At 43.5% G+C, this 25906-nt stretch overlaps 1 protein-coding gene across 2 annotated transcripts; it reads left to right on the top strand.

The window, feature by feature from the left end:
- The first annotated feature begins 1449 nt into the window (after window positions 1–1449).
- EIF3L (eukaryotic translation initiation factor 3 subunit L) lies at window positions 1450–17251 on the top strand. 2 transcript variants are annotated; one of them, XM_083573944.1, is made up of 13 exons: window positions 1451–1603; window positions 2431–2479; window positions 3860–4070; window positions 4716–4795; window positions 5778–5839; window positions 6017–6086; window positions 6593–6666; window positions 7349–7520; window positions 9150–9304; window positions 10534–10704; window positions 13520–14017; window positions 15696–15776; window positions 17028–17251. In XM_083573944.1, the coding sequence occupies exons 1-13, from the start codon at window positions 1574–1576 to the stop codon at window positions 17064–17066; spliced, it is 1692 nt and encodes a 563-aa protein (XP_083430070.1). In that variant the 5' UTR covers window positions 1451–1573; the 3' UTR covers window positions 17067–17251. The 2 variants fall into 2 exon arrangements, with proteins under 2 accessions (XP_083430071.1, XP_083430070.1); XM_083573945.1 differs by lacking the exons at window positions 15696–15776; window positions 17028–17251 and adding an exon at window positions 14401–14420 and having other exon boundaries at window positions 1450–1603; window positions 13520–14045.
- The last annotated feature ends 8655 nt before the right edge of the window (window positions 17252–25906 follow it).

The following is a 25906-nucleotide window of genomic DNA, read 5'->3' as shown; positions in this document are numbered from 1 at the left end:
AGCGACTCTAAGAGGCGGGGCAAATGACGTCAGAAGAGGGGTCGTGCGCCAAAGAGATGTTTTATTTGAGAAAGGAGCCACCACGCAGGAATCCGTCGTATGCGGGGCTACATCGACGGGCCAAGCTGTTAATGTTAATAATAGATTTCTTTTCTTTTCTTTTAATAAAAAAAGCTTGATGTGGCTGGGTGGGAATGCTAACTGTGGAAGGGAAGTAAAACGGAGTATCTTGGGAGGATGGGATAGCCGGCTGGAGCTCCAGACATGTGCAAAGTGCTCCCTTTGTTGCACTTTTCACATGTAGGAATCCACAATGATTTGCATTATACAGCAAGGTTAAAATACCCTTTCGCTTTCTCCCTTAAATAAAAACTATTTTTGCCCCATTTCAGAAATGCTTTCAAAGCAATTGCAGCAGAAAGAAGGCACATTCCTGGGCCTTTGCTTGTGTAAATTCAACCGGTGAAGCTTTTAACATTGCGGCATTTCTATCTGCAGAATTGCTGCCTGCCATGATGTATTTTAAAACGCCATCGGGGTGGGGGAAGTGATATTCTTGTCAAGTTTCTTTCATACTGTGATAGGAATTTTGAGGTCTTAGATATATGTTAAATGTTCATACGTGTACCAACCAAGCACGTACATAGATCAGCACAGGAAGTCCGACCTGAAACCATTTTGATTCCCAAACTGACCAAACGTTTTCCCTGCAAGGAGGGAGGGGGGTCAGGGAGCCTTCCTATTGTCTCAGGAATTGAGTAGTCAGTATTTTAATGGGTGACAGACTATCAGGAAAGGCAATCAGATAACCTGGCAAACAGGAAAAACAACATTCAAATTTCTGTTTTAACCACCTTTTCTGTGATGTAGGTATGTGGGGGGTGGTCTTGGGTTACACCCCTTCTGTGATTATGGAGGGGTGGTCTTGAGCTCCAGGGCAGGGAATTTAAAATGTCTAAATAAGGCCTTGCGTGCCATTGTTCTGGGTTCCTCCTCCCTCCTGCGTGTGGTGAGTTGCAACAGATCAATAAAGATCAGGCTTACTAGCTGCTTTGCTTCTCAATATTCTCTGGTTGGCCTCTTGTTTTTTCCTCCGACCGATGGAGAACCTACAAAGGACTCTATAAGGGCTCTTGTGTCCCCCATAAAGGAATAACTGCAGATTTTTTGTTTATTACATCTGATACCTTGTGAGAAACGAGATGTTTCTCACCAGGCTTCCTCGATCTGGCTGGTGGCCAGTGGGAATAGGATACCGCGCTAAATGCGCCTTTCGCTCTTTTCCAACAGCACTCTCCTCATTCTTTTAACCCCTCCCGTGCCAAATATGCGCCAGCGGGGCTCATCCTCAGTCGTGCTGCGCCACAACAACCCGCGTTAAACCGCGCTTAAAAGGAACCGCTTCTTGCGTTTCCGTTCCTCCCATAGCCAATATTCAGCGAACACCCGAAGTACTTCCGCCGACGGTCGGCACCGGAAGTAGCGCGGGTTGCTGACCGGAGCGCTTTCTTTGCCGCAACGCTCCTTCCCTGACGGTGTGCGTTCCTCTCGCCTTCGCTCCGAAAGCCTCGCCATGTCCTACCCGGCGGAGGATTACGAAGAGGTACCGGCCTCGCCTGTTCACTCCTCACCCGGGGTCTTGGTCGGCGGGTAAAAATAACTCGCCCGGCCGGTCTTGGGGGTGCGAGGGCAGCCCTGCTGGCCTTGGGAGGCGGCGAGGGCGGTTTTTGTCGGGCGGCCGAGCAGCCCAAGGAAGGCGAGGCCGTGGTGTGTCGCGTTCTGGTTAGCTGGCAGTCCGCATCTGAGTAGGGAAAGGGCAAAGCATCTTATGGGTGTGTCGGGTGCAGGGCTGGATTTAGGTTTGATGAGGCTCTAAGCTACTGAAGGTAATGGGGCCCTTTATATGTCCTGCTGTCCTTTGTCAACAACAAATTGTCGCTGTTTTTTGTGTTGAATATACAGTGGTACCTCGGGTTACATATGCTTCAGGTTACAGACTCCGCTAACCCAGAAATAGTGCTTCAGGTTAAGAACTTTGCTTCAGGTTGAGAACAGAAATTGTGATCCGGTGGCGCGGCGACAGCAGGAGGCCCCATTAGCTAAAGTAGTGCTTCAGGTTAAGAACAGTTTCAGGTTAAATATGGACCTCCGGAACGAATTAAGTACTTAACCCAAGGTACCACTGTATGCTATATGGTAATTTATGGACCTAATAGGTCCATACACAACACAAAACACTGTTGCTGTATGTAGGTTTTATTTGATTTGATTTTATCTTATATTTTGGAAATGTACATCCAGGTTTTTTCCCTTTTTAAGTTTTTGGGGGCCCCCCGAGAGAGTGAGGCCCCAAGCTATAGCCTGTTTAGCTTATACGTAAATCTGACACTGGTCAGGTGTGTTGATATTCTGGTCTCTCTCTGTTTTCAGGGCTCATATGATCCCTATACTTATCCAGGGGAGTATGATATGCACACAGGTGAGTTATTTTGTTCTTATTTTATTTGTTAAAAATATGGTGGTCTGCTCTTCATCAGTACTGCTGCTAAATTGTAAGATCTTTTGGGGTTAACCCCCCCAAAACTTTTTAGAATGTTTTTGTTACTCTCTCATCTCAGGCTGTAGTACAACAACCAAAAGCTGGGATTTTTTTAAACACCAGGAAACACTAGGTTAGAAACAAATAAGCAGAGAAGGTTAACCCACCACCCACTCCTTTCTTAAAAATCTACAAAGCCTGAGTAGACAGATACATGTCTTCACTTGGTGCCAAAATGGAAGTGTACTTGTAACAGGAGGGCAGTCCGCAAACAGGGTGCCGCTTTTGAAAAAAGTGTCCTTATGGAATGAGGCTCCCCTCTAGGCCTGGAGTACCAAGAAGACACATGGACCTTGCCCACTCCCAATACATGCTGACAAAGTGGATGTGCTGCACAAGATGTTTTCATGGTACATTAGGCCGGGACATTGTGGGATATGCACAGGCCAGAGCTGATATTTAATTAAAAAAAGGGGGTGCTGTACAAAAGTTGCTAAGAGAATTTTACCAGCAGCAAGTGCTGCATCAGAATTCTACAACATTGTTTGGAATTTTCTGTTTTGGGCCACTATTAAAAGAACCAAACTTTTTCCTGTGTTGAATCTGACAACCCTTGAAGATTAGACAAGGTACTTTTCTGATTAAAATTTGTATTATCCCTGACGGAAATTGTAATCCATCATCTGGAGCACCATAAATTCCCCATACCTGAGGTTCTTGATGAGGGTCCTTCTTCCTGCTACTTTGCTACCCTCAATGTTGTCTCCTTCCATTAGTACTAATTAATAGGAAAATCTTGACAGAGCAAAGTAACTATTAAACTGTTACTGATTTTATATTCTTGTATTTTATTTGATATGAGGGGGATTAACTTGAATTATATCTATTTACCAAATTTAATGTCTAAATTTGGTAAAGACCTAAATTTAGGTAAAGACCTAAAACTTTTCTTTTTAGTAAACATGATGGTTATTTGTATTTCTTAGATTAAAACGATCTTGCTGTTCCTGGGTTCCAGTATTATTTTATGTAATGTGTATGGATGTTTGGAAATTAAGCATGTAAAGAAATTATGAAGGGAAGTGGGGTTCTAAGTGCCAAGTGCTTTTGAAGGCTGGAGTGCAAACTGTTTCCTATTAATCCACATCAAAAGTGGGGAAACTGTAGCCCTCCATGTGTTGTTGGACTCCAATTTCCGTCCAGCTAGCATGACGATTGGCATAGATTATGGGACTTTGAGTTCAACAACATCTGGAATGCCACCTTGTTCTACATCTTCCTGTTCTGTTTTAATATTCTTTCATCTCTTCTGTCTCACAGGAGATCCAAAACAGGATCTTGCCTATGAAAGACAGTATGAGCAGCAAACCTATCAAGTGATTCCTGAGGTGATAAAAAACTTTATCCAGTACTTTCACAAGACTGTGTCTGACTTGATTGACCAGAAAGTGTATGAGCTTCAGGCCAGTCGTGTATCTAGTGATGTTATTGATCAGAAGGTTTATGAGATCCAAGACATCTATGAAAACAGGTAAGATTCAGTTTTCTCAGGGAAGTGTGAAGTCTGTAAATATAAATGTCTTGTGGTTTCATCGAGTCCCTCACATCAACACCTGTAAGAGAATGAATAATTCATGGGACAAAAATGCGCAGCAGTTGCCTTGTTTATAAATTCTGGGAAGTTAGCTGAGGTTTGTGTAGGAAGTTGGTTTATATTGTTGGTCCAATCATGCAACTAGCCTAGTTCTGTTTATTTTGGCAAAACATCTCAGGTAGCGGCTGTCCAAAATCTCTGGCAGGTTGTTTTCTAAGCCATAATACTGAGGATCTTTTTTAGCAGAGATGCTTGGGGTTGAACCTGGGGGTTTCTGTGCTGCAGAGCTATAGTCCTTACAGAAGAAGACTTTTTTTCATTCCATTCTGAAGGGGGTCCTTCAGGTCTCACCAACAGAAATGTGTAAATGAAAAGTCTTGCTATTGCTGTCTATAGATGGTAGATTTCTTTCTCACAGCAAATCAGTAATCCATATTTACATATGCTTGATTTAAAAAATTGGAGAAAGCAATGCAAGTTGCAGCAGCAATGACTTAATGGCTATTGACCATGTTATGTCTTGGTTTCTTTAGTACTAATGAGTGAGGCACTTGATTTACTAAACATTTCTGTGTGTTGCAGTTGGACCAAACTGACAGAAAGATTCTTTAAAAACACACCGTGGCCAGAGGCAGAGGCTATTGCACCGCAGGTTGGAAATGGTAAGTATTTTCATTTCCCTTGGTCAGCTTAATAAGGAAAAGTAATGGGGAGCTTGCAGCCCTCCAGAACTGATGGAGCTCTGGAGGGCTGCAGGTTCTCTTATCACTTCCTTAAGGTAAAGACTCATTGTGGCCTTTGTCATACATTGGAACAGTTAACCTATTATTAAAAAGAAATAGAAATGGAACCATGACAGTTTGGGCATTTGCAGTGAGCAGAAGCAAGCTTTACTCTGTGCTGCATTTTCATCTGGGCCCCTACTTATGCTTGGAAATGCTTAGTTGTGTTTGACATCTGTGATACAGTTATTCTGTATTGTATTGGCCAATTGGCCGACAATTAATTCAACTGCATTAATTTAACTGCAAAAAGTTAGATTGGGGAGGTGGCAGGAAAAGAGACCAAAGGCATCTGCACTATGTAATCTAGATACTTATGACCACCATTGTGTGGGTTCTAAGAAACTTGTTTCTGCTTGGTCACAATGGAGCCTTTAGATTATGTCTAGATCCTTTAGTATTGCAGATTCCTACTTCTTTCATAAATGTCTGAGCGCAGAGAAGAGAGTTTTTAATTGATGGTAATTTTGAGAGAAACACTTTCCTCTCTTTTTCATTACGATACTTTATTTCCCCAAGCTTTATTCTGTTACGTTCCTACCGCACCTTTTCTGGCATTCTCCTGTTGATTGGAAAGGTTTATGTATCTAGATGTGGTTTTGATCTTGTTTGGTGGTTCTGTATCAGCCTTCACCAACTTGGAGTCCTCCAAATATTTTGGATTTGTTGTTGTTGTTGTTCTTGTTACTGTCGTTATCCTTATTATCACCTTGTCCCCCAATGGGACCCTCCTGCCATCAGCCCCAGCCAAGGTGGTGAGCAGTGGGTTGGCAAAAGTTGTTTGGAATTGAATCAATTCTTTGGGTGAAAAAATAGGATGCAAATATTTTAAATAAGATAATATATCTATTTTTTCTTGAAGATGCTGTCTTCCTGATTTTGTACAAGGAGCTGTATTATAGACACATCTATGCTAAAGTCAGTGTAAGTACTGTGATGGAAAGTGAATTGACTCATTCAGTTGCTTATCCACCTTGAATCCCTGGGTTGTTTTGACTTGGGCTTATAATTAGGTGAGATGCTCAGCTAGTATTTGAAGCCCAGAAAATTAAACTCCTAAGCTATATACCATCTCAACTCTGATTCTTTTTTTAATTACAGGGTGGTCCATCTTTGGAACAGAGATTTGAGTCATATTACAACTACTGCAATCTATTCAACTATATTCTCAGTGAGTTCCTAGGATCTGTATATATAACTTCTTTCTTTTATTGTGAAAGAGAAAACAAGGACAATTTATATACCGGGGTGGGTTTAATCAACCTAGAATGCTATCCTACCCACGCACAAAACAATGTTGGTGGCTGTTTAGCTGAACTTTTCTGTCCAGCAGATCCTTTTATGTTTAATCCCCATCACCCACCCACACATACTGAAAGCAATGGGGGCAATTAGCTATGTCACCTCAAGTCAGGTACAGCTAAGGACCTAAATTGGGCCCCTCTTGGGGGGACAGAGCAGCTGTGGATCCATAGCCAGCTCTGCTCCACCCCAGAACACCCTGTTGTGAAGCACTATTCTTTCTGTCACTTGTGGGAATACCACCGACGGTAGCTTTTCATCTGCCAAGCTCTCTGTGCATGCAGTTTGCTCCCTCCAGCAGACAACATCGAGGGGGTTGGATTGCTCTTTCAGTCTCTTAAGCACTATAAATTCTTTGTGAATGTTCTTCTCTAGATGCAGATGGACCAGCTCCCCTGGAACTGCCCAACCAGTGGCTCTGGGATATCATAGATGAATTCATCTATCAGGTGCAGTAGCTTTAAGTTTGAAAGCCATAAGAAATAGAAACCTAGCTGTAGTCAACTGGAAAGTGTGTGCACCAGGCAATATGGGCTCAGGACTTCTCATTGAGGGTTATGTACCTTCTTACTTTGCTTGGCTCTTAGTACTTCCGAGACATCTGCAGTAGAAGCTGCAATCTTATATACATTTTCCCTGGGAGTAAGTTCTGTTGAACTCAAGAGGCTTACTTCTAAACAGACATGGGCTTAGACAGACTCTTGCTTGGCTTACATGTTTTCTGTATCTAGCATCTGATTTTCTTTGATACAGAATGTGGATATATTGAACAGAAAAAGACTTAAGTGAATTGCTAGCTGCTTTGGGTGAGATTTTTGCTTAAAGTTGGAATTTGATTCCATGCTGTTTTCCCTGATCCTCCATTCTTGTAGCCACCATTAGACTTCTGGGTGAAGAAGCCTCTGGGAGTTTTTTTCTTGCTCAAATTGCTCATCTTTAAAATACCATTTAGTTAAGAGACCTCTGTTATTTGGGCATGCATGTTAATAAACTGCCTTCCCTCCAGCCTTGCTCTGGGAAACTCCTTTATTTATTTGGGATTTGTATTCTGACTCTATGCACAAACTATTGGAAGTGAACATATATACTGACCCAGTTTTCTCCAACATTGTTCTCTGTATTCCTTCACAGTTCCAGTCCTTCAGTCAGTACCGTTGCAAGACAGCCAAGAAGTCAGATGAAGAAATTGATTTCTTGCGTTCAAACCCCAAGATCTGGAATGTCCATAGCGTTCTCAATGTGCTGCATTCCCTGGTGGACAAATCCAACATCAACCGGCAACTAGAGGTCTACACTAGTGGAGGTAAGAAGGAATCAAAGGTGCATGTTAGAGAGAATAGAAGTGGTTCCAGGTTGTGGTGTGAAGGCACATGAAGAACCATGCATTCACCACAATGTGTTGGTTTCCATGATCCATGCAAAGGTGCATGTTAGAGAGAATAGAAGTGGTTCCAGGTTGTGGTGTGAAGGCACCACAATGTGTTGGTTTCCATGATCAAGGAAGGGCAAGATATAAATAGATTAAATAATAAAACAAAGCCTTATTCCCTGAGTTCCTGCCTGATTGGAAACCTGTAGAGGCTGTAAGTTCTCTTGTATTAACTCACTTGTATAAAACCAGCTCTGTATGTGTGCAGTTTTCTACAAGTAACATAATTTGTTGTGGTTTTATCCTCCAATACCTTTATTAGTATTCTTTCTCCAGAATCCTATCACTGAGAGGCTTTGAGCTATAGCTCTCCTTATCTGTGTGATAGGTACAGTTTAATCTGCAAGCCTGTTAAGCTAATTCTATCCTGCTCACTTTGTTTACATGAAGCTAAATAGTCTTAAATCTAATGCTTGGATTTAGCCAGTGTGTAGATTAGCCAGGAAGGAAACTTCATTTTGAATATATTTGTTTTGTTTTGTAGGTCTTTTAATCAGACATGAGTCTTAGCGGTTTACATAATAGTATAAGATACTCATTTTTTTAAAAAACAAAAACAGCGGACTATAAATGATAAGATGAAAAACAAATATACATAAAACAATCAACAGTTCATGAAAACAATTTACTAGTGGTAAATTACTTCAGTTGAATTGGTAAACTGCATGCTTGAGATTGCATAATATGGATTATTTTCATTCCAATGCATTTACAGTGCGGTTTTCAGCAGGTTTACTCAGAAATAAGTCCCTGAGTTCAGTGAGCTTACTGAGTGCCTAACTATGTCTTCTCAGAAGTAGTTGAATTGAATTTAATGGAGTTTACTTCCAAGTAAGTGGGGTTTGGGCTTGTAATTTTTAGGTTGTAATTCAGGGTGGGGAAGCTGTGGCCTTCCAGATGCTGTGGGACTCTGGTCCATCCACCCTTGTCTACATGGTCAGTGATCAAGGATGATGGGATTTTTAGTCCATCAACATCTGGAAGCCCACCAGTTTCCCACTCCTGACATGATTCTTTGCATACTTACTTGAAAGTAATCCCAATTGAAACCATTGGTTTTATTTCTGAATAAAAATAGATCAGGCTCTTTGTTCCTTACTCTTACATTTTTATATATGTTGAAATTGATCTTTTTTTACTCCATTTGTGTACACTGATGTAGTAGTGACTGTAAGTACAAAACCAGAGGATGGTGCTTATTTCGGATAGATTAATGTGCACAATAGGGATGTTTGTTCAGACAGGAGGATCTGATTCTTTTAATGTCTCAGTGGAACTAGTAAATTCTCAAACTCCTGTAAAGGTTCTTAAAACACTTTCAGTTCTTGTTCTAGCCTCTCCTACCGTAGATGAATCCAAATAAACTTTCTGTATGGAAAGTTTGATCAAGCTGATTATAAAACAACATGTTGAAGGTTGCATCTCTTCCCTGTCCTGCTACAGAATGCACAGTGGTACTTTCAAATTCCTATTAAATATGCAAATACTATTTTCCTTCCGTAGGTGATCCTGAGAGTGTAGCTGGAGAGTATGGCCGCCATTCTCTCTATAAGATGTTGGGCTATTTCAGTCTTGTGGGCTTGCTGCGCCTCCATTCACTCCTTGGAGATTACTATCAAGCCATCAAGGTTCTGGAGAACATTGAACTTAACAAGAAGGTAACGGAGCACAGGACTCAAATCCTGCCAGATGCTAGAGCATTAAAATTGAACATTCCTTTTCTCTTCTTGTGTGTTACATTCATTTTTGTTGTTGAGGAATCCTCTGGATTTCAAAGAGGTTTGTGCACCTAATGATTTCTGAATGCTCTTCTCTCCTATGCTGTCATGTGTGGCAAATATAAATCTCTGTTGCCCCATTTAAGTGCTGTGTGTACAGCCATTTTGTGTAAATGGAGGGTACTGTGAAAATTTTTTCGTTTTCAGTTCCAGGTTTAGTCAAAATTTTGGGGTTTTGAGAATCCAGCTCTTCTGAAAAAAACCTTTTTTTGCTCTCTAAATTAGAGGTGTATATTTGAAAATATGCAAAGAATCTCCTTCAAAGCATCTGTTTTGTCATTTTCTTTCATTCCCTGAGTTAATATTCTGAAGTATCTGAGTGCTAGGTGTCCTGTTACCTTGGATGTTGTATCCTTTGCACCATGATGCTATTTCTGAACTTCTCCAATATCAATCAGAGGACCAAGAGCATGTTTCAGAGAAGGCAAGCTACAAATATGACCTGCCCATTTCTCTATGTTGCCAGTCCTGTTTACTACCTCAGGAATTACCTGCCCTTTCCCGAATGCCATGTTTGTTTCTATCTATCATCTATCTATCTATCTATCATCATCTATCTAAAATCTTATCCTTGAGCATCTGGTTCTAAATAAAGCATGCATGTTGTGTACACACAAACATGCTGGTCTCAATAAAAGCAGATAAATGTATCAAAGTGTTAATTGCATTGTCATCCGTTGTGACCAAGTACATTGAACTGAGAACACAACATGGGATCTTAGCACTGAGGAAGTGTCAAGTGTAAATGTTTGTACATCTGCAGGAAAATAGGCACACCCCATTTCCCTTTTTCATGCTGAAAAATAAATAAATTGTAAATTTTGCTAAGGTTTGTTAGTAAATCAAATAAAATGTTACACCTATTAGAAAGGCAACAGTCATGCCCAGTGTAAAACTGGAATAAATAATATATGAAGCCCCAAGCCAGGTTTAAAAAGATAGCATGGAGCTGCTCTGTTGTACCACTTCAGGACTACCACTGATCCCCTTTCTAACATAAAGAACTTGAGCAGAATTCCTCCACCATATCCTTTGGAAGAAAGCTGTCCTCGGTAGTGATTGAAAATTATTTTCCCCAGTCATCTCACTTGAATCTTTTCCCTTCCCAGAGTATGTATTCACGAGTGCCAGAGTGCCAGGTCACGACCTATTATTACGTCGGCTTTGCATACCTCATGATGCGACGCTACCAAGATGCCATCCGTGTCTTTGCAAATATCCTCCTGTATATTCAGAGGACCAAGAGCATGTTCCAGAGGACAACCTACAAGTATGAGATGGTAAGGTACCCTGAAGCCATGTGGTAAACATTTGCTTGTTGCTTCTGTTCCGAGCGCCTTTTCTTGATGCTGTTGATTATTTCCTCCCAGGCATAGACCAGATTTGTACACAATGCTAAACTATTATTTGTTTGAACTTCCATTTGTCCAATTAACCGCAAGTTGTCTCACAAACAAGCAGACAAGTCATGACTTGTTTTTCTAAAGTTTGGTTTGTTTTCCAGCTGCCCTTGACTTTTGTAGCATGGTAAGCTGGTGAGGTGGCGCCGGATGGCACTGTGGTCTAAACCACAGAGCCTAGGGCTTGCCGATCAGAAGGTCAGCTGTTCAAATCCCTGTGACGGGGTGAGCTCCTGTTGCTCGGCCCCTGCTCCTGCCAACCTAGCAGTTCGAAAGCATGTCAACGTGCAAGTAGATAAATAGATACTGCCCCGGCGGGAAGGTAAATGCGTTTCCATGCGCTGCTCTGGTTCACCAGAAGCAACTTAGTCATGCTGGCCACATGACCCGGAAGCTGTCTGCGGACAAATGCTGGCTCCCTCGGCCAGTAAAGCGAGATGAGCACCGCAACCCCAGAGTCGTCCGTGACTGGACTTAACGGTCAAGGGTCCCTTTACCTTTACCTTTTTAAGCTGCTGAGGTAGCCAAACATAGCAGGGTGGGGGAAGGCATATTTTTTGCCAACAAACCATGATGGTTCGTTTTACACGTAGCGCTGACATAGTTTATTTAGCTGGGCTGGGTTTGCACATTCAGGCAACCATAGTTAGGCTAAATAAACTATGTCTTAGCGCTACGTGTAAAACAAACTATGCTCCTCTACGTCCAGAGTAATTTAATGCATTGTCTACCCAGACGTAACTCCCATTGTATTTAATTGGACTACACCAAGATCACTGCTTTATTGTTCTTTCTAACCAGATTATCAAGTTTTCTCTCCCCCCCCCTTTTTTTAAAAAAACCATTTTATATTACCTGCAGTTAAGCCTGATTTGGCCACAGACTTACTGGCCTTCCTGGGGAACTATATCTTCATCCAGAAGGCAACTGATTAAATCTTTCAGGAGCCAGTTTCTCCCTGGCTCCTTACTGTCTGCCCCAAATACATCAAAATTAGTCTTCACCTTCAAGGCTTTCTTCTGCTAATCTGACCTTGTCTCTTGTTACATTGCTCACACACTTTCCCCTGCCATTAATACCAGCTGTGGTGTTCTCTCTCTGGGTATTTGTGCGCGCCCCCCATCCCCACCCCTTCACTGTATTAATCCTCCTTGCAATAGTAGGAGCCAACTTTGAAACAGCTTCATCATTTTGATCTGCCAAAACCGTTGCTCTCTTTATTAATTGTTGAGTTTGTTCTCTGGATCCCTAAAACCAGTAAGTCAGTATTGAGTATCACGGATGATGAATTTTTGGGTGTAATTGTCCCACTAGGGCTTATTGCAGTGTTTCAGTCAGCTAGCAATGTGTGAGTACAATGGCCTTAAAACTCACTGCTTTGCACACACTCTTGCTGCTTCATTCTATAGTATTTTAGAAGATTTTATAGTACCTGCAGGACTCACATCTTCTGCCAAACTCCTTCAGAATGCAGCTGATTAAATCTTTCAGGAGTCAGGGTGCAACTCAACCCAGGCCATTCCACTTCTGGTTATTACCTGTCTCATTGTAGTGGGAAGAGTTTGTTTGGGATGCTGTTATCATATTCGAAGGTACTCCAGGTTCTCTGTCCAAAATAAACTGTGCAAATTAAACTTGTTTACCAAAATTGCATGTATCTACTTTAAAGGTCAGTTCAGTAACTTTTGTTTTGAGTGGGGAACTAAAGGGTGAGGAGGGAAGTAATAGAGAGTAAGAATAGGTGGGAAATAGCCAAAGGAAGCTTTCTTGACATCTCCCCCCCCCCCCCCGACAACATATTTCTAGGCTTTTCCCTGTGGGTTAGTAACATGCTTGTCTTTTATAATAATGCACCATTATATTTGCTTAGGTTCACATAGTAATACTTGTAGAAAATATTTTGTGTACATTATCTCAGTAATTTTTACAACAGCCCTGTAGATCAGTATCGTTATTCCTGTTCTGCAGCTGGGAGGAAGAGACTCAAAGATTGATTTATTACATTTCTATTCTGGGGAAGAGAGGAATAACAAATTTGCAAAATAATACACTTTATTCTGTGTATTTTATACTAGCAGCCTCATATCCAGCATTGCTCAGAAATTCAAAGAAACCAAAAAAACAGTGCAGTTTTGAAAGGTTCGGTCTGCCATATTGATTCAAAACTGCATCCAATTGTATCCAAACATAAATGCAAATGTGCACTTGGATCTTGGGAACAATCATGCAAAATTTAGTTTCTTAAAATATATGGCAGCTAAGACATATTGAAAACATTTTAAAAACATTAATAACACCTAGAAATCTCTAAATAGTGGCTTACCTAAGGCCACCAAGAGAGTATGATCCTAAGGCGCTCCTAGTTGGCATTTCTGAAGTTGGCACTCTTCAGTTACCAGTGCAAGGGCACATAGGCCTTACTATGGAAATGCAGGGTAAGAGTGACTCCATTGCCTGAATCCGTGTAGCGAAATGGCCAATGGCAGCTTTCAGTTTAATCCTGGCAGTTCAGGCTGTGTGCCTTTCTATTCTGTTTTGGTCTCCATGAAAGTTACATGTCAACTCAAAGCAGGGGTGAGATTTGACTGGAGGCTTCTGTCACTCAGACTTTTGGCCACTGTGCTGCACGAGTCCTTACGTGGAAATTTGAAAATACAGAGCGGAGTGTTTCTATCGAGCTTTCTTTGTGTCGCAGATCAACAAACAAAACGAGCAGATGCACGCCCTGCTGGCCATTGCGCTCACCATGTACCCTATGCGCATTGACGAAAGCATCCACCTGCAGCTCCGAGAGAAATACGGGGACAAGATGCTGCGCATGCAGAAAGGCGACCCTCAGGTGTACGAAGAGCTCTTCAGCTATGCCTGCCCCAAGTTCCTCTCCCCTGTGGTCCCCAACTATGACAACGTTCACCCCAACTACCACAAGGAGCCTTTCCTGCAGCAGCTGAAGGTCTTTGCCGATGAGGTCCAGCAGCAGGCCCAGCTTTCTACCATCCGCAGCTTCCTGAAGCTCTACACCACTATGCCGGTTGCCAAGCTAGCCGGCTTCCTGGACCTGACAGAGCAGGAGTTCCGTATCCAGTTGCTCGTCTTCAAACACAAAATGAAGAACCTGGTCTGGACAAGCGGCATCTCTGCCCTGGATGGCGAGTTCCAGTCTGCTTCCGAGGTGGACTTCTACATTGACAAGGTCTGTACGTTCCCGCCTGTCTGTTCACGTCTCCCCATCCCTTACGAGAAGCTTTCCGGGTTGGTCAGATTGCATAGGTGACATGGGGAAGGACCATAACTCAGTGCTAGAGCATCTACCTTGCATGCGAAAGGGCTCTTGTTCCATCTCTGGGGTCTCCAGGTAGGGCTGAGAAAAGCTCTTGTCTGAAAGCCTGGGTTCGCTGCCACGAAGAGTAGGCAAGACAGAGCTAGATGAACTAGTCGTCTAACTTGGTAGAAAGCAGCTTCCTGCAGAGTTCCTAGAGCGCCCATCTCCAGGCAGCCAGAGGTACCTGCTAGGAATGAGCTCTTCACTGCAGAGTTCCTGGAGTGGAAATGAGCTTTAAGCCAGGAGAGGCAGAGGTTAGAGGCTCTCCCAAGAATAGATGCATGCTTTTAAAAAATTCATAGTGCCACCTACTATAGGAGGTACTTTGTTTTTCAGTACCATCAGCCCCCCCCCATTTCATTCTAAAAGGGACAAAGCTATGAATCTTGTCCCAAAGAGTTCCATTCACTCCCACCTTTAGAAATCAACTACTCTTACTCACCCAGTTTTCTCCATCAGTTCATCTTCTGCAAATGCTTCAGATTAAAGGCATATACATTAGTGATTATACACCAGGGATGGGAACCCTGTGGCTCTCCAGATGTTGTTCAACTTTGAGCTCCCATGAACATCTGGAGGGCTATATCCTGATACACCATCACCAAATCAATTCCCATTCTCATATGCTTGGATGAAGTTTCCTAGGGAGAGGGGTGAATACAAGGACAGTTTTCAATGGAGAGAGCATTGGTTGAAGCACCCTGTCTTAATACCTGACAGGCTTATCCTTTTCTTCTTTATAAGTATGGAGTAGTATTATGTTTATTTGTGGCATCATAAAACAGTCCGTAGGCAACTTGCAGAAAGTGGGTGTCAGGGAACTGCCATCGGAACTAGAGGAGGAGGCGAGGCCCCACAACGATGCTGGAGAGGGGCCAAGCAGGGAGAGAGGCAAGTCTCCTGTTGGGGAAGAAAATCAGCGCTACACCAGGGATAGAGGGGGGCCAATGGGGGAAGCAGAGAGCAGGCTCCGGGACTCTTCACTGGACACCAGCGGGGAGAGCACAGGTCCTCCGCTACCCACGCCCTCCCTGCGCAGAAGACTTCCGCGCAGGGAGAGTAGGAGGAGACTGGGCGTCAAACAACTTTTATGTTGGAAAAGGTTTAAGAAACGCCCACTGATGGATGGCTGTCCAGCGAGAAATGGTTTAACCAGCCAACCTAGCCCAGAGTGGCGGCTGTTTATGCACAAGCAACCCCTAAAGCCATTACAGTGGGGAATATAGATATAGATATAGTTATAGATATAGAAACAAATCATTGATAGCCACTTGGAATTAATAACACATCAATAATGCATCAACAAAAAATAAACATCACAGTGCTTATGGACCAAGATAGCCAAGTAATCAGATTATTTCAAATGCCTGGGAAAAGATGTAGATCTTATCTGGCACGAAGAAGACGTTAATGTTGGCCTCACTCCTTCAGGAATGAAGGAGCCTATCTGAAAAAATATCCCTAGCTCCAGGCTAGAGTGAACTTCCTACGGAGCTGTTGCCTGTTAGCACCCCTGGGCTGTTCCTTACTGTTGCCTATCTCTTGGCAGGACATGATCCACATCGCAGACACAAAGGTTGCTCGTCGCTATGGGGATTTCTTCATTCGCCAGATCCATAAGTTTGAAGAGGTAAGCTACTTGCTTGAATGAGCAGGCGAAATATACTTTCGAAACCGTTTGCAAAATTTGATGGGGTGACCTATCTGCACGCTTTCAGCCAGGGTTTGAGGAAAAGCTGTGTCTGTGTGTCTCTATCTGTACAGGAGAGAGTGAAATCTAAACAGCATTGCCATGAATGCCAGAAATGAAAAAGTAGGTGGCAGCAGTGCCATCTATCTGTGAGTGGAAGGAGTTCTCCCAATGTCACCTACCCTCTTCTGTCTCCTGCTGCTTGCAAGGGGGAACACAGTGTAGTTGTTCCAGCTCTCCCACAGAGGGCACTGCATCACCAGGAGTCCCACCCGAGGGAATGAAAGCTCTATGAAGGGGAAATAGCCATTGTGTTGTTTTGACTCACATGGAGAGTGCCACTTTGAGCTGGGTTAACCGAAAGCACTGAGCACAGCACCACAGATGGAAGAGTGCCCTTCTTGGTAACAGATGGGCATCCTCTGCTGTACTGTGCATTACTTAAACATGTAAGAATAAGGATAAATACAAGATTTGCAGGTCAGCAGTAAGTTAAGGGTTGAGTTTTTTAAGATTGCTAGGTTAGGGATTAGGGAAAGAACTGGAATATGTAGCACAGAATGTCGGAGAGGCAGAGATAGTAGTAGAGTGGTATTTGGCATTCTAAAATGCAGTCCAAGAAAGCAAAAATACGTTGAAGGAAGATTCTGGAGCCATGGGTACAGGTTTTATGCAGCCTACTTCAGTCTGGCTGGCTGCTTCCCAACTGCAAGAACGTGGACAGGGCATGATTTTGTTTAAGACTGGGCATATGAACGCTAGGGTAGGGGTGAGGAGCCTATGGCCCTCCAAATTTTTGGATTATAACTCTGAGTATCCCTGTCTGCCGGCTCGGGCTGATGGGAATTAAAAGTCCAACAGCACTGGAAGGCCACAAGTTAGCTTAGGGGAGCCTTTTGCTGCCTGTTACTAAATACTAAATTACTCAATATCCTTGCAATCCTTTGCAATTTACGCAGTTATGCAAACTTCTATTTGATGTTTAACTCTTCTGTGTTCTGACCTCAAATCTCTCCATCTTGGTAGGGTCTAAGTGGTTTAATTTTCCCCATGTCTGCACTTGGGATTCTTGCATGGTGCCCAAATCCTTGAGTGAACAATGCATAATTCGGACAGTACCGTGTGTGTGTGTGTGTGTTTTCTACCCTGCCCCCAAGAATTCCCTTGTAATTAGATGTCTGTCTCTTTCAGCTGAATCGCACTCTGAAAAAGATGGGCCAAAGACCTTGAAAGTCGTCTTGAACTCGTCATCAACCGCCTGGTTCTTTCTGTTAAGTGGGCAAGCAGGGGGCGGGGAGAGAGAATGAGCTAAGAATTTTGGAATTTTCTGTAGGGTTCTGCAGTTTTTACTTGGATAGCAGACAGATGAGCTCATATAAAAGGACTAAGAAATCTAATTAAATGAGTGAAATATCTCTTGTGTCTCTGGAGTTCTAGTTCATTTGTCCCTTCAGGGGGGAGGTGACCGATTTCCTAGCTTCTTTTGATATCTTAACTAAGCCTGTGGAGAGCACCCACTTCCACTCTGTGGGAGGTGTGTCGGGATAGCTGACAGACAGAGCACACATGAGGACACCAAGACAGCCGTCCACTACTTTGAAAAGTGATCCGTAGATGCTGTCCTTTTTTCTTTTTCTTTCTTTTTTTTAAGAAACAACCTACAATGAAAAGCTTGCACCTGCCCTTTCCCCTGTTGCTTTGTTTCCTAACATAGGAAGGAGACCTGACATGCTGTATACTGTTAAAAGAAAGAGAGGGCTTGGCTATATCTCTCCTAGGCATTTCTAGACTGTCATGTGAGTTCAATCCAATTTGCTAGAGAGTATTATCCCGATCTCAAGCTATTCACTGCTTACCTTTCAGGGGTGTTACTATCACTAGGTGTCCTTTTGGTAAATGTACGCTAAGCACTGTAACAGTGGATTGTTATGAGTTCTACAATATCAATAGGTTTTCAGACTTCCTTGTGTTGCATAGTTCATGCTGAAACTGACAGTTTTTACTGGTCCTTCTTTAAAGAAGTCTTTTACAGCAGAAAATATAGCAGCAAAGGTCTAAATGGGCCTTTCAGTTTCCCTTTGTATAAAATAAAAGAACCTGTGGCTGGGGTGCTGTCGATGCATACGTGGCAGTAACTCCCATTGAACTCATTGGGGCTGATTTCAGAGTACTCATGCGCAGGATCAAGCTGCACAAAGCACAAATCTATCTTATTTATATTTGAATCCAATGCCAGGATAGCTTTCAGAGTGTAAGTGAGGGCAACAGGTGTTGGGGAAGGCTTATTGCAGTGATGGAACAATGTGCTGAAAGAACCATGAGCACATTGTTCAAGTTAGACTCCTTCCTGATTTCCCCAGCAGGAGCAAGTATGTGAAACTGACTGCAAATAGCTTTCATCCATCCTCTCAGTGTGAGGTTAGCACCTGTTGGAAACCTTGTTTGCATCCTGTAAGAGGCGTCTTATAATGAGCTCTGTTAATGCATATGCTGCAGCCTCCCAAGGATTTGCTTAAGAGAACTATAAGTAGGCCTATGTTTATCTCTCACTTCAGAGGTTTGCCACAAAAGAGCAAAATTGGATCCTTCTCACAATTTGGCATCCAAAGAACCTGCATCTGCTCTCTGTTCCTTTTTTTAAAACGTTTTTCATTTCTGGCTGCGGAATAAGGCTTGGTAAGGAATGGGTGATGCTTGAAGGCTTTGAAAGCAGTTTTGGACAAAACACAGTTGTCTGTCCCTAGTTTCTGCCTCCTGGTGAGGGTTTCCTTGTACTGTTTGCTCACCTCCAAAATGGAGGTAGATATCAGATCCATATAAAACCAGAGTCCGGCAAACCCTGTATTTCGCAACTTTGCTGAACACATTTCATATAACTGCTTCTTGCTGCTGGGTGATATTTATTTGGAATGCATGCAGCAACTATTGGTACAGTCAGAGAAGACTTAAACCTTCTAGTGTTCTGCATAAGCCTAAATGGTATTAATGGGTGGTTGATGTACGTATTTGCAATGTATGATGACTCTTGACTGAAGGTCCTGTTCATTAGTCTGGGAAGATCTGTTTATATGAATGGGTGTCAGAAGCTTATGTAGTTTGCAGGACCGTTAACAAACTGGTTCTTCAACTTTGTCATAGTGAGCTTTCCAATGGAAAAAAGAGAGAGAGAAAAGAGAAAAGCCAATGTAACACTTGGCTGTAGTCATGCACATACCCTCATGATGACAGAGGGAATAGGACTACATACACATATATTACCATTTCAGAATGGCTAGAGCCATGTGAGACAAAAGAGGCAGAAATATTTGTTTTGGGAGACTCGCATGCTACAAAGAGTTGCAGCCTATTGTGACATAACCCATATTCAGCATGCATCAGAAGAGCCCTGCTGGATCAGGCCAAAGGCCTGTCTAGTCCTGCATCTTGTTCTCACAGTAGCCAGCCCGATGCCCATGGGAATTCTGCAATCTGAACCTGAGCAGAACAGCAGCCTCCCCACCCGTGATTCCCAGCAACACATTCAGAGACATACTGTTTCTCACAGTGGAGGGAGAATGTAGCTATTGATAGCCCATCCTCCATGAATGTCTAATCCTCTTGCGTGTCGAGACCCCGCAGCCACCCCCTCGTTGGAAAATAACTCACACAAGGACACAAATATTAGGTTTATGTTATTGGGCAAATTTGGCCACAACTTTATTGAATTACAGAATGTGAGTGGTATTGGCTTAGGCATTGATTGGACCCGACTATATCTGATTCCTGCCTGGTATGCAGGAAGTCCAGTAAGGGTAAAGCACTGGTAGGGGGAGCCCTGTCGATGCAAGCCAACTCAAGCTCCCCCTGGTGTTCCCACCGGGGTTGTGTCAAGGCCCTAGCCCCCAACCGGGCTTCGGACAAGATCAACACCCCCGGATTCCTTTAACAGAATACCCTTAAGCATGGAGGGGCAGGTGATGGCCACACCTCCCCTCCCCCACACAAGGTCAAACAATGCCTAACCGCAACCCTAACAAAGTTGTGATGATTGCTACAAGGTAGGCGAAAACCAAGTGGCCAGTGCCAATTTGCCAAGTGGAAAAATTCCTACCAGGCCCCTCGGACAACCAAGGCAACCAACCGAAGTCCATAGCAAGGCCAGTGCCTAACGTGCAAATAGGGAGGGAGGGCGGGTGATTGAGGAAGCAAGCCAAGAGGAAGTCCTCCGGCTCGCTCCTTGGTTTAAACGGCCCCGGCCATGCCCCCCCCGGCCAGTGGATTGGCTGGCCAGGCTCTGACGCGGCCGGGATCCCCCAGGCAATGGGGAACAAAGTCCCCTGCCCTTGGTGGGGAGTGGGTGACCACACGGTCCACCGCAACTCCTCCCCACTGGGAAGTGGAGCGGTTTTCTAATGCCATTGAAGTGGCAATCACAACCTCTGGTGGGTGTGAATTTCCTTTTTCTTTTTGAGGTGAGGCGACCCGAACTCTACCCAATATTCCAAGAGCAGTTGCACCATAGATTTTTATAATGCAGTTTATTGGCAGTTTTTCAGTTCCTTTCCAAATGATCCATATTTCTACGTGTTGCATTTTCAACATGTGTGATAAAAAGAGTACAGCACACAAAGCAGCCTTTGCTTGGGGCTTAAATATGGAACTTGTGCATCTTGCACCTGTTACGCATTCCCAGGAATTTAGTACGGAATGGCTTATGTCATGCGTTGCACACTTAAGCCACTGTGATCCCCCCACAAGCCGCTAAAGGTTAGGAGAGATTGACTCCACTCACCACAGTTGACCTCCTGGAAAGAAATCAGGCCAGTTGCTCTTTGCTGCAAGAGGAAGGCTGGGCTCCGTCAAGAGTCTGTGCCTGGCACCGACAGAAGGCAAAAGGAATTTGGAGCACGCAGCCACATCAACAGAGTCCAATTGTTGAAATGCTGGTGAAGCCTTTGTGGAGCAACATTGTTGTTGGTTCTCCTCTCCAGGCTCAGCTGCTGTGATAGATTCTGAAAGTTGGTAGCCGTTGGGAAGGTAAAACACTTGTCAGATCAGAAAAGAAAGTTATCATTCATGAGATTTTGGAGTGAGGTGTAAAAAGCAAAGGTGTTAGTCCATTTAAAAAAGCTCTCCAAAATCAATCAACCAAAGTATGACTAAATAGTGACAAGCTCTTCAAGACCTCTCATGTCAGCAAGAGGTGACGCAAAGGAGGGCGGGGGGACGAGGAGGTGCTGCAGAGCAACCATGCTACTAGGTCAGGAAGAAGCACTTATCTCCACACCATGCCATACTGCTCCTGGCTTCATATTTTAAATGGGGCCATTGGCCAACTCTGCGTCCGGTATTAACATGCTAGCATGGTGCCTGTTCAGACATCTGATCCCTGGCATGCTAAAATTGCATGCACATACCGAAGCAACTCTTGTCTGAACAAGACACGCTGTATGCAGTTAATTTATTTATTTGTTGCACATTTAGCACTGTGGCTTATTTATCCAGGCGATATACAACAACAGGTGTACAGCAATACTTAAGATGTAACACACCCTTAAAAACAATACAAAACAATCAGTTTTAAAATTCTGCATAGACCCGTTGGCATTAAAAAGTGTTCAAGAGATGCTTGAAAGTCACAAGTGAGGATGCCCATCGAATCTCTGCTGGAAGAAGGTTTTCACAACATGGGACCCGTGAGGTTAGTCTGGCCTCTGTAACATGGGACAACTTAACAGTGCTCCTCCCAGCAGTCTCGGTGATAATTAGCTGAACACAGTAGGCCCGGTTTGCTTTCAGCAATCACTTCATAACTTTTGAAATTGGAAGGGATTCCTGAGGGTCATCTAGTCCAACCCCCTGCCATGCAGGACTCTCAACTAAAGCGCTGTTTCTCTCTGTTTTAATCCCTCACAGGAATCCAACTCAAGAAAAAAGAGCCAACAGCAAAGAAGCTATCTCTCCTCTTGCTTGCAGTCAAATGAAAAATAAATACTTTTGCTTTTAAAGTAAACCATTCTTAAATTCCACAGATCATCTTATGTGGCTGCTGAGTCCCTTATTTATAACAATAGAGTGTAGAACAAGTAAGTTGGCTGGAAATAAAGGTTCTCCTCAGTAGTGTTCTGTTCTCAGGTTAAGAGCAGCATAGAGAACGAGAAGAAAGGACCCTCTGTGAAGAGTTCGAGACATGTACACCTCGTTACCTGGATCAAGGAAACCACAAAACTGTTTGAAAACATGTGAAGGGGGGCAGTCTGACTGCAGCAAAGGAGATCTTTTCTGGCTTAGCTAAGGCCATAACATCTGCAGCTATCTCTGGAAGGAGCATGTCATATTCCAAATTGTTTGGCCTCCAGCCTTTCTGCTCGCCTACTCCTGCCCTTTCGGCTTTGGAGACCACAAAGAACTCATTGTATCCGCTGGTCTGAAAATGCCGCTGTTTTCCATAGCTCCTTGCAGCAGGGCTGGTTCAGGGCACCGCTGCCAGGCGACTGGCTGTTAAGAGCCCCAAATCCTCTTGTGTACCTGTAAAGGTGAAGTCACGCCTCTGCTTGGATGCAGGACACACCCTTCCACACCTACCTTGCTTAGCTCCTCATTCCAGTTCCCCTGGTCTGACCAGTTTTTGCATGGGTTTCTTGGGAGACGACTTGGACTAGCCGTGTTTGCTTTCCCAAACAACTGATCCAATATTATGTTATTTGAGGTTTTATTACCGTCAAGCAGAATATCAAACTTGTGGGGGAAAACAAACGGTATTGTTACTGTTTTTAATTATTCCTTTCTCACCACATCATCATCATTTTACCTAGCAATATGTATGGTGCTTTTAAAAAGAACCATGTATGACAGGTTTCTGCCCCAAAGGGCTTACAATCTAAAATAGACGCAGGGAAACTGAGGAAATGTTGGGAGGAAATGGGCAAGCAAGAGATAAATATGTGGTTCTTTCAATCACATATTCCTTAGCTTAATTCAGTGTGGAGAACCTTAGCCCTCCAGAGGTTTACACAATATTGTTTAGTTTATGCCTGGTTTTGATAATTCTGAATGAATGGCTAGTGACTTTTGATCACAAGAATGCTAATGCTCCTTAATAGCTGGGTCTCCCTCTCCAGCCCTTGGAATGGAATACTCCCAGCAGATACTGAGAAGGTGAAATGGTTTAGAGCCAGTTCTGCAGTATGAATTTCAGAGGCAGAGTATGTGTTGATTTGGCTGAAACATCCTTGGTGTACAGTTGCACCTTTTGTAGAGTTCATGAAGGATTAGTAGCTCTCACCTCCACTATGCTTGGCTTGCCTATCTGTTTTAAAAGCAAATATTACCAAAAAAAATGCCACAATAGTCCTGTGCTCTCTCATTCAAAAGGAACTAATTCTGTTGTGCTGTCCCTGGAACTTCTCAATGCTTGGCAGCGGGGAACATGTAACAATATGCACATTCATTAGTGTCACAGCGTGGGACCAAAATCTCCTTCTCTTTCATTCCCAGAGAGGATGGGCAACGACGTTTTGAAAGATTCCAACTGGAACTCACTAATGCCAAAATGTATGTGATTTCTGTAGATTTATACAGTTTTAGTAGAGTCCTGGTTTTTCATCGGGGGATCCAAAGCCAAACAAACAAGAAGCAATATATGCTAAATATGGCCTTCCTTTCGATGCTAAATTTCTGTCTTTCAGATGCATTCAAATGATCAAAAAACAGGCAGTAGAAGAAGAAGAAGAAGAGGAGTTTGGATTTGATATCCCGCCTTTCACTCCCTTTAAGGAGTCTCAAAGCGGCTAACATTCTCCTTTCCCTTCCTCCCCCACAACAAACACTCTGTGAGGTGAGTGGGGCTGAGAGACTTCAAAGAAGTGTGACTGGCCCAAGGTTCACCCAGCAGCTGCATGTGGAGAAGCGGAGAATCGAACCCGGTTCCCCAGATTATGAGACTACCGCTCTTAACCACTACACCACACTGCATGTTCTAGTGAGGCAACTGTCTTGAGTGTTAATGGGAGGATTGGAGTTAGAATTTTGATAACTTTAGCCTGAGCCATCAAGAAGTTTACTTGCTGCATCGTTTTGGGGACAACCAACTACTGTAAGAATCAATGAATGGGTCCTCCCTCCCTTGCCTCCTCTATTAGAGCCTTCCCTGAGAAACTGGGTCAGATATTCATTCTATCCTCTGAAGCAAGATCAGTGACGGGTGTGGCTTGGGGAGAGTTCCAAGGGGCAGAGAGAGCCTTGGAAGTCTTTATTTGGCTCCCAGGCCAGAGGTTCTCCATTCTTGGCTTATGTAGGCAAAATAGGCAACGGCACCACACATACACTTGCTGGAGGTTGGGGGAAACCCCAAGGTTTGCAGATTTTAAAAATACAAAAGGGGACGACGACAAAAAGAGCACATTGAGGACCAAGTTGTGGAATGCTGACTTGACTATTTCTTTGAAAAACTGGATTACCAGGTGAGAGTGGAATGGAGTCGTATTGCACTACTACAGCCGCCTCCTTTCCCCACTGGTGGCTGGAAAGCTCATGCTATGGTTGCCAGGCAGGTTGGGCTGGTACAGACCAGCTTGGCTCTTCAGTGCAGTTTGCAAAGAAATGCCCCACAGGTTGGTATAGCATTGTGCAGACATATCATGCACTGGGCAGCCATAGACTGCATGCAGACCACAAAGGGCACACTTCCCTAACCACAAGAAGTCTGATGTCTCTTTTTTAAAGTGAATTTGTTGTGCAAGGGCAACAGAGCACTTTAAGCTACTTAAATTGCACAGACCTAAATTTCCAGCTTGTACTTGAATCCCTCCTGCAAAATAACCAGAGTCTGAAAGTGGCCAAAGGCTTCACACATGGCACTTGTGACTCCTTTTCTTCCTTCACACTTGTACCTTTTTTCTGCAGTAATGCTCGCTCTGATTTAGCTCAGCTCTAGAGGCCAGGCAATTCTCAGCAACTTTTTAGAAGTCACATGCTCCTCACTTCCCTGAACTGTGAGTAGTTAAAAAAGCAGCACTGCCAGAGTTCGGTTTCGTTTGGGGTATGTGTGTGAGTGGAGAACTGGAAACTGTGTTTCTGCAATATTTTGCTTATTTACCATTATACAGGTAGAACATATCTGGGGGCACAGGCACTCCAGAGGGATGCACCTTGCAACTCACTGCGTGCCTCCAGGGCACAACTCCCTCTCTCTCTCTCTCTCTCTCTGTGTGTGTGTTGTTGTCTCTCTGCAACCATTATTAGCACTACCTGCCCAAGGGAAGCAAGAGACAATGGTTTAACTTACTTTCTTCTTCTGACACACACTGATGGCTTTTTCAGCCCCAAATATTTCTGAGAGATCTCTGCATCCAGAAACCATTTCCTGATAATTAGTTCTCCCAGAGAGATTTCCCCCTTGGCCATCCTGGACCGTCTTCCTAACAAAGGAAGGTTTTCCAGACTCTGCAACAATAATATGTGCCAGGCAGGTAGTATCTGTGTTGTAAATTAATGTGAAATGACAACCTGAAATTAAGTGGTCCAATATGCTTACAAGTCTTTGAGTTGGATCCGGACTAACTAAACTAGTTGCCCTTATGTCCCATGAGAATCCATGTGAAAAAAATAGTTATGATGACCTGCTTAAATCCCATTGATTGCAAAGGGAATTAGGTGCAACTATCTAGGCTGGATTTTTTCCAAAACATTTGCACTGGTTGGCCAGAACCCTAGAGCTGTGAATAGTAGATACATATACCTGCACATTTCCCCCTAGTGTAAGGTTACCAGACGTCCCTGTTTCCTGGGGACAGTCCCCATACAATGCATTGAAGTTGAAAAGTGTCCCTGGATTCATTGGAAAAAATCTTGTAACCTTACCCTAATGACTCTGTAAGGAAAAAAGGCAGGATTTAGTATTATTTCAGCTTAATTCGGGGGCATTTCAGTAACAGGTAACCTATGTATGGCCTTAGGTAGACACCATTTTACAGAAAATCAGCTTAGCCCACAGGACTCAGTCTGTGTCTGGGACATGATATTACAGATTTAAGTTTGGTCTGGCATTCCCAGGAGGACCGCTGAACTCTCCAGCGCTCAGGCCTTCCCTG

The sequence above is a fragment of the Podarcis filfolensis genome (assembly GCF_964270895.1).
Source record: "Podarcis filfolensis genome assembly, chromosome: 10".
In the NCBI taxonomy this organism is placed as follows: Eukaryota; Metazoa; Chordata; class Lepidosauria; order Squamata; family Lacertidae; genus Podarcis; species Podarcis filfolensis.
This window is presented reverse-complemented; position numbering and strand designations above follow the sequence as displayed.

Bases quoted from the DNA above. Each gene is read 5' to 3' on its own strand.
- EIF3L (XM_083573944.1), top strand. From the start codon at position 1,574: ATGTCCTACCCGGCGGAGGATTACGAAGAG. The intron at 4,796-5,777 runs GTAAGTATTTTC...TTTTTCTTGAAG, and splicing joins TGCACCGCAGGTTGGAAATG to ATGCTGTCTTCCTGATTTTG. The intron at 5,840-6,016 runs GTAAGTACTGTG...TTTTAATTACAG, and splicing joins ACATCTATGCTAAAGTCAGT to GGTGGTCCATCTTTGGAACA.